The 8,335-nt window shown below is 46.3% G+C and overlaps 1 protein-coding gene across 1 annotated transcript; it reads right to left on the bottom strand.

Moving 5' to 3' along the window:
* Positions 1 to 2,094: 2,094 nt before the first annotated feature.
* Positions 2,095 to 4,664, bottom strand: LOC119335411 (premnaspirodiene oxygenase-like). The gene is made up of 2 exons (XM_037607546.1): positions 3,741 to 4,664; positions 2,095 to 2,816 (listed from the first exon to the last, which is right to left on the bottom strand). The coding sequence occupies exons 1-2, from the start codon at positions 4,662 to 4,664 to the stop codon at positions 2,181 to 2,183; spliced, it is 1,560 nt and encodes a 519-aa protein (XP_037463443.1). The 3' UTR covers positions 2,095 to 2,180.
* Positions 4,665 to 8,335: the final 3,671 nt, after the last annotated feature.

Here is an 8,335-nt window from a genome sequence, read left to right as displayed (position 1 = left end):
AATGTTTTTTAGTTCATTTAGGGTTTATGTCCTAGTCGGAAAGGTGAGGCGGCGACTTCCCGAAGACGTTGAGGGATCCCGTCGGCGTTAGTTTTCGGTGGATCTACTTGGATCCCGTCTTCGTTGATGTATCTACAGGTTGGATCCTTCCAATCTACACTTCTCTTCATCGGCGACAGTTCTTGTTCTGGTACACTGGTCATGTGGGGCCTTAGCATGACGACTTCCCGACTGTCTGTTACAACAAGTTTTCCCCGCTTTGGTAAGGGGGGTCGATGACGGCGGCGCAACTATGGATCGCTTCAGTGCTCGTATTCATTGCTAGGAGGTCTACGGACATGGTTTTATCTTTTTGTACTTCTGGTGTTCTTTATATTGTCATGACAGATAATGAATATATCAGAGTTTTTCTTTGTAAAAACATGTTTTTACAATATTGAACATTCAAGCTTTTCAAAGATCAATTGATTTAAAAATTTTGGCAAGGACTAGAAATTCAGTTAATTAACACTTTTTCTCATTGTCTAAAAGAAGATAAATCACAACGCTATTGGAAAATAAAATTTTGTCCACATAAATTGAGCACTACTCAAATGATAGATAACATGACAACGCACGGGAATGCATCGAGTTCCTGCGATACATAATACTCCCTCCGTCCCATAATATAGTATAAGATCATTTTACAAGCTAAGTTTTAGCTTGTAAAAATTCTTATATTATGGACGGAGAGAGTATTTGACAATACAACAAAATGTACACACACAATAAACAAAACCTTAGTCCCTGGATTACATAATGAAACATTAAAAACTTATTTCTTTGACTAATTTTATTTAGCTACAAGGACAATAAAGGCTATAAGACATTCCCATGTTTGAATATTCACGGATTAGGAGCAGGCACACGAACGGTGGCATGCAGCAACAGGTCGCCCTTCCTCCTCGCCGTGATCCCGAGCTCCTCCACCATGTCCAGCCGACCGGCGCCTCCTCCGGGGAGCTCCCAATCGAAATGGACCAACAGGCTCGCTAGCATGAGCTCCAAAACCGCCAGCCCAAACGTGATTCCAGGGCACATCCTCCGGCCAGCACCGAATGGATATGGCTAACGGCATGCCGATTCAGTTTCTTCCAAAAATAGAAAATGCCACAACGGCTGTGAGGGTCCGCGAGCAACGTTAACGGTCAACCAAAAAAATAAGGGAAACAAAAAAGGCGTTCGATAGACAACCTGCACGAAACGTGGCACAGTTTGATCCGATGACTTGGGGCGTGAATGAGGCATACTACCTCCGTCCGAAAAAAGTTGTCACCAAAATGAATAAAAATAGATGTATTTAGAACTAAAATATGTCTAGATGCATCCCCGTTTATCCATTTTGTAGACAAGTATTTTCGGACGGAGGGAGTAGTTATAGTTCACGTTGTCTGCTTGTTGCATATGAAAAAACATAAAAAGGCGCAAAAACAAAAAATGAAAAGAACAAAAGAAAAGCAAAAAGCAAGAATGAAAAGGCAAAAAAAGTTTAAAGGAAAAAAATATAAAAAGGATATAAGACAACATACAAAAATAAAAAGAAATTTGCTCACCTGACCGGTCGATGGCATGATTGACCGAGGTGACTCCATTCCTCTCTTAAATCTAATGTTTTTTTTGAACACCTCTTAAATCTACTGTGCGGGGGGAGAAAAAGCATTTTGGCCCGCGAAAAGACAGCCCAAGAAAACGGGCACAACCCGAATACTAACAAGCAGGTGAAATGAAAATGAACCAGCCGTGTGCCCGCATCGCTCCTGCCATCGGCAAACCCTAGCACGAATCTGGACGCAATTCGATCAGACGGTTGTGGTGGTGAGTGAGACCAAATTAAAACTCAGCTACCTGAGCTTTAGCAAAACCGTTTTTCAATTTCTGTAAGAATGTTTTTTAAGGGTTAGTGCTCTTAATATATATGGCCTTTGACCTTCAAAGAAAAAGAGCCTTACTCAAACGATAGATAGCATGATAAAGCACCATGTGATACAATTTTTTTTTGTAACATAACATTAAAACGCATACAATAAATTAACAACTTAGACCCGGGCTCACATGATGAAGCATTAAAAACGTACTACTCCATCTCATTTTATTTAGGTGCGAAGACAAGAAAGAGTATGGACAACCCCCTGGTTGAATATTTATGGATTAGGAGCCGGCACATGAACTGTGGCATGCAACCACAGGTCGCCCTTCCTCCTCGCCGTGATCCCGAGCTCCTCCGCCATGTCTAGCCCACCGGCGCCTCCTCCAGGGAGCTCCCAGTCGAAATGGAACAACAGGCTCGCTAGCATAAGCTCCACGACCGCAAGCCCAAACGTTATCCCAGGGCAGATCCTCCTGCCAGCGCCGAAAAGCACGAGCTCAAAGTTCGTTCCTCTGAAGTCCACCGCCGCGTCACCAGCCTCCTCGAACCTCTCTGGCCGGAACTCCTTGGCATCAGTGCCCCAGCTCGCCGAATCCCGCCCGATTGCCCATGCATTGACAAGCACCATGGCGCCCTTGGGCACGTCATAGCCAAGGACACGGCAAGGTTCCAGACACTCCCGTGGGATTAGAAATGGCACCACTGGGTGCAGTCGAAGCATCTCTTTTTTGATTACTAAATGCAGATAGTGCAGTTTCTTTAGGGCCTCCTCACGGACGCAGCTCTCCCTTATGTGGGCACCACGCACCTCTGCTTGTGCCCTACGGAGTGCCGCCGGGCTCCGCATGAGCTCCGCCATCGCCCGTTGGAGTGTTGTCGCCGTGGTCTCACTACCTCCCGAAACCAGATCCTACAAAAGAAGAACTTAACTCCGAGAGGTTTTGGCTGAAAGATGCATGTGCTGAAGTATAAGTGCATTGCGCCTTTTTTTCCATCAGTTTGAGCTTTCGGTGAAAATACCCGTGCATGCAAATTCTATATGTTATCAAAGCCAAAAGGTATTGAGTTTAATACCTTCACATGCACGTGTCACACGCGCGAAGCGTTCCGCACAAGTCAGGTTCCGATCACGCTCTATATTCCTTTCCAAATTTGTGCATGCCGTTTTCCTCAGAGTGGTCGCCCCACTTACTATAGCAGCTCGCTGCCATGGAATTAAACGTGATGGACCCACCCACCTGTTACGCGCATGAACGGAAGGGCTAGTTGTGGTGGCATGCAGGCCCACCCTGTAGTCAACATATTATCTCTCCGCCCTTGAATTTTGGGGGTGAGTCTCTAAGGGCATGGATAATGGTGGTATCTAGGCTGACGAGTGTCACGTAGGATAAACAATAAAGTGACAATGAGAAAACTCATAAGAAAAAGACTTGTCTTCTTTTATTTAAGAGGAGACAAGAGATGATCTCTCGGCATAAAATGTCTCACGTTTTTAAGAATAGATAGTTGTTGAAAATAAGGCTAAGAGATGACCCATTGTAAACATTTTTCTTTGTCATCTCTAAATAAATGCAAGACTGAAAAAAAATTTATCTTATCAACCATTGTACATGCCCTAATCCTTCAGGTAACAATAATCCAAGGTAACACAAAGACACTGCACACTTTCCTAATCGCGGGAGTGGACGGCTGGTCGGAAATCGCATGCGCGCGTGAATTAGCATCCCTTCCGGACTTTCAGCACAATATAAATAACATGCGAAAGGAACCACTGAAAATATTGCTGAAGTATATGTGCATGTATGCAGTTCTATAGCATGGAGGTCGATCTTACGGTAATCACGGCACGGATGGTTCCATCGTCAAGAGGCACGTGGAGGCTACCATCGTTCTGGATCCTCAATAGCACGGCCACGATGTCTTCTTCCTCGCCGCCGGCGCCGGCCGACCTCCTCGTGCGGTGGTCCTCGATGATGTGGTCTATGACCCGGCTCATATCGTGGCATATCGCCTCCAGCCGGCGCGTTGATCCACTAAAGGCACGTGCGAGGCGCGACGATGGGAACATGTCGGCGAGGCTGAACCCGGCGGCCAGCATGACGCCCTCGTTGAGGCGCTTCAGGAACTCATCTCGGAGTTCCCTGTTTCGCTCGCCCACCACGGCGTGCACCGCCACGTCGGTGACGTAGGTGCTGAGGAGGGATCTGATGTTCACGGGCTCCGACGAAGACGATAGCGACGAGACGATGGAGGAGACTAGGGCGGCGGCCTTGGCCTCGCGGCATCCCCGGAGGGACCGGACTTGCCGCGCGCTGAGTAGCTCGCTGACGCAAAGCTTGCGAAGGCGGCGCCAGTGCTCACCGTGCGGTGTAAGGGTAATGCCGAGGTCGTCTCTCGTGATGGCACGGAGGGTGGCAGTCCGCGGCCGCGTGGCGAATACCGCGTCGTGGGTCTTCATGATCTCCTTCGCCGCGCTGGCGGATGAGGCCACAACGACGTCGAGCTCCCCTAGGCGGAGCAGCATGAGAGGAGCATTGTACCGGCGGGCGATGTCACGCATGGCGTGGTGGGGGAGCGCGCCGACGAGGTGGTGCATGCTGCCGATGACCAGCAGCCGCCATGGCCCCGGGGGAAGGTTCTCGCCGCCATGCTCGCGTGGCTTGAACATGGAGATGAGGAGGAAGAAGGGGAGTAGCAGGACGGTGGCCAGGAAGAGGTAATTGTAGTAGTACGTGAAATCTAGTTCTTGTTGCGCCATGGCTTGAGATGAGTGCATCTCCTCTTCTCTGCACCGGAACATTATATATAGCGGTGAGAGTGCAACACAAAAAAAAACCCTTTTGTTTTGAGTTAAAATTTGACCATGAATTTAACTAATAAAATATAAATTATATGTCATAGAAATTATACTATAGAAAACCTTTTTCAAATACAAATCTAACAATATACATTGTGTAGCATATATTTTATATATTTTTGTTAAATACTTGGTCAAACTTGGACCCAAAATGCAAGGGGGCCTAATAAACCCGGACCGAGGTAGTGGTATAAGATGCGTCATGGCACTAATTTTCATAGTGTGCGGCTTTAGTATGTTGATGTTTATATTTTTCAATATATTTTCCAAACCATGCAGGACGATTGCATGTGGAGGGAGAAATACTTGACCGAAATGACCTAGACTTGCTTCTGCCCATTGCACCGCGTCAATCTTAATTTGATTGATGATTCCTTGCAGCCGTGTGGGTGGATTTTCAAAAAATATGAAAATTATTTAAACTTAACAAAGTTTTACTTAGAACAAAACTTGTATGGAGTAGAAATAAATGGAGGGAGTAGTTAGAAAGATCATGCAAACATTATACGTCAATAAAGAATGGGTCGAATTATAAAAATACCAGGTCACTCTTTATGCCTAGCTCGACTGATAATTCAGTTTAATGAAAGGGACGACTTGTACCTGAAACGGACGACTTGTACCTAGTTTTTCATTAACAGCAGTCTGCATGCACCACCATCGGAATAGTTTAGTAGGCCTAGCCAGAGTAATGGTACATGAACAACGTACCATAGATTGCAGTTATGAGCTAGTACAAGAAATTAGTTGATGATTTTTTTTGCGGGTAATTAGTTGATGAATCTGGGAGGATATATACAAGCAATGGTACAAGAAATTAAGGAGAGAGGTTAGCACGTAAGAGAGATTAGCCGAGGAAGCATTTGGGAATTTGGTTTTCATTGGTTTAATCGAAGTATTTTGATTTAAACCGAAAACTGAACGAGTACAGTTTGCTGTTTTGCAAACTGAAACCTGAAAAAATAAATTAGTTTCAGTTTCATTTTTTCCCCTAGTTTTTTTCTGTTTGGGTTTGGTTTTGCACACACTGGCCAGGAGGACAAGAAGGCCGATCCTGCCGTGCACGATAAAAGCCCAGTGTAGCCGTGCCAGGAGGTAAGGTATATAATACCTACCTTGTACTACCAGTTACCAGACTTTGCGCCGATGATTTTCCTAGATTGTGCTAATTTTGCCATAGTAGCACACGACATCTTGATCTTGTTGTCCCATGGCCGGGGAGTGGGTCTTCTCTTCTCTGCGCCGGCACAGAAAAGAATAGATGCTTAGTACTACCTCCGTCTAGGTGAATAAGTCATTCGCGTAGTTCTAGATCATCGATTTGAGTAATTAAATATGTGTTATATGTCATGAAAAGTATATCACTAGATTTCTACACGAATGTAGTTTCTAAATATATATATTTTGTCACATATAATACATATTTATATAGTTAAATCGTTGACCTAGAACTACGCGAATGACTTACTCATCGAGACGGAGGTAGTAGTAAGGAATTAGTTCGGTTGAACATTATATACGTGAATAAAGACCGGGTCACTCTCTATGCTTAAGTCGACTGATAGTTAAGTTCTCAATTAACAACAGCAGTCCGCACCACCAGTGGAGTAGTTGAGTAGGACTAGCCATAATAATGGTTCTACATGAAGCGTACGATAGATTGCAATGATGAGCTAAAAGAAATTAGTTGATGAATCATAGCAGGATATATATGTGCAATGCTATAATTTGTGACGGACATAACCCAAATGGGATTGCTAAATCTCAGTCGAATGGGACTCTATATTCATCAAATCGGATATATATTCGCTGAAAAACGGCTTTACGGGCCGGCGCGGGCGGCGGCAGAGTCAGACCCCGCAAAACGGACCAGTAAAAAAGGATATTCGCAGTATATGATCTTTTATAGGTCGGCTACGCGGGATCTGCTTGGCCGTTGCCCGCGTCGACCCGCAAACCGAAAATCCCCCGATAACCGAATTTGACAGCGATTCTGACAATTGAGTTCAAATTCAAACAGTAAAACATAGTTCGCGCGCAAATAAAAGCATAGTTTGGTACGACAAATGCAAAAGGACTTCATGCAAAAGCGACGACCACGTCCATCATCATCGTGGTCTCTTTTCATCCGTCGGCATGATCTTCACTCCGCATCACCTCCATCGATGCCATCGCCGTCCCGAATCCATCGTCGACACTTGTTCCAACTCCGGCACCGAAAGCATCGCCGGGCGCACTGAATGCATCGGCAACATTTGTTCCGAATCCTGATGAGAAAACATCGCCGGCATTGTAACCCGCACCGGCCACCGCAAGCATCCTCCTCTTCAAGATGTCTCTACTTGCCATATCATGCCATTCTTTAGTGATGTCGTCCATTTCATTGCGGTTCAATGTCATGATCCTATACTCTTCGGCAAGAAGCTTTGTCTCCAATGTTTTCGCTAACATCAACTCATTTGATTGCACCATGGCATCTATCTTGTCCCGCAAGCTGGATGCTTCATGTTCCCTCTTGATCATCTCAGATCCTTTGTCTTCTTGTGACCATCGGGCTTGTTCAAGTTTCTTGGGACATCATCGTCTTCATCTTCATCCATGTTCGTAAGTGAATCTCTTTTCGGTGGGGATTCTTTGTCAATCAACTTCCACTTGTTGCACTCTTTGAGCAAGTCCCAACAATGCTCTAGTTTTAAAAAAATTGCCTTCGGAAGATTCCATGTCTTTGTATCTTTGTTGGGCAATTTTTCCTATACAACTAAAACAAAGTCAAATGATGCAATCATTTCGTATGGTAAAAATGATGTGCAGTTTGAGATGTACCCATGCAAGCATCAAGAGACGCCGCACTCCAAGCCTTGATCAAGATTTGATTTTCCAAGATCGTGCAGTTCTTCGATCTCACACTTTTCTTTCCTTGCGCTTGCTCGTACGCCCCCTCATCTACCTCCTCCACTTCATCTTCACCACTGTGATCATCCACACCACCCTCCATTTCATTGTAGTCGAAAGCAGCGAATGAGGCTTGATCGATGTCGACGGGGTTGGTGCCCAACAAGTTCACGAACTCGGCAGTTGCATTGTTCGAACCACCCGCTATAGTGAGTGGCAACAAGTCACGAGCTACCACAATGGCGAAAAGCGAAGCAAATAGAAGGGATCAAAGACGCATACCTTTCGGCCATTTCGTCGAACACCTCGCCTGCGGTAGAAGCAGCGCCTATGAACGGCGTCGCCGGGGAACCTCTTGCCGGGGCAAAGGGAGTGGATGAAAGCGCCGGCCTTTTGTAGGAACCTTCTTGCGCTTCACACCCAAAACCTTGCCCACCTTCTCCGCCGGTGGCCGGGCAGATCGCGCAGTGGCGGTGGCACCCGGCGCGCGTGCCTTCCTGGTGGGGCCAGCCGGATTCCCTCCCTGCATGACCACATTGCCCAGCCGCTTGAGGGCAGGCGCGGTGGTGCCTTGAGCAACCGCGGGGGCGACATGGCCGGTGATGAGATCTGCCGGAGGGGATTGCGCGTGCACGACCTCGACGGTAACAGAGGACGGCTCGGAGGCTTCCATGGCGGTG

This window comes from Triticum dicoccoides, chromosome 7B (assembly GCF_002162155.2).
Source record: "Triticum dicoccoides isolate Atlit2015 ecotype Zavitan chromosome 7B, WEW_v2.0, whole genome shotgun sequence".
Lineage (NCBI taxonomy): Eukaryota > Viridiplantae > Streptophyta > Magnoliopsida > Poales > Poaceae > Triticum > Triticum dicoccoides.
The sequence above is the reverse complement of the archived record's forward strand: the minus strand, read 5'-3'. Positions and strand labels throughout refer to the sequence as shown.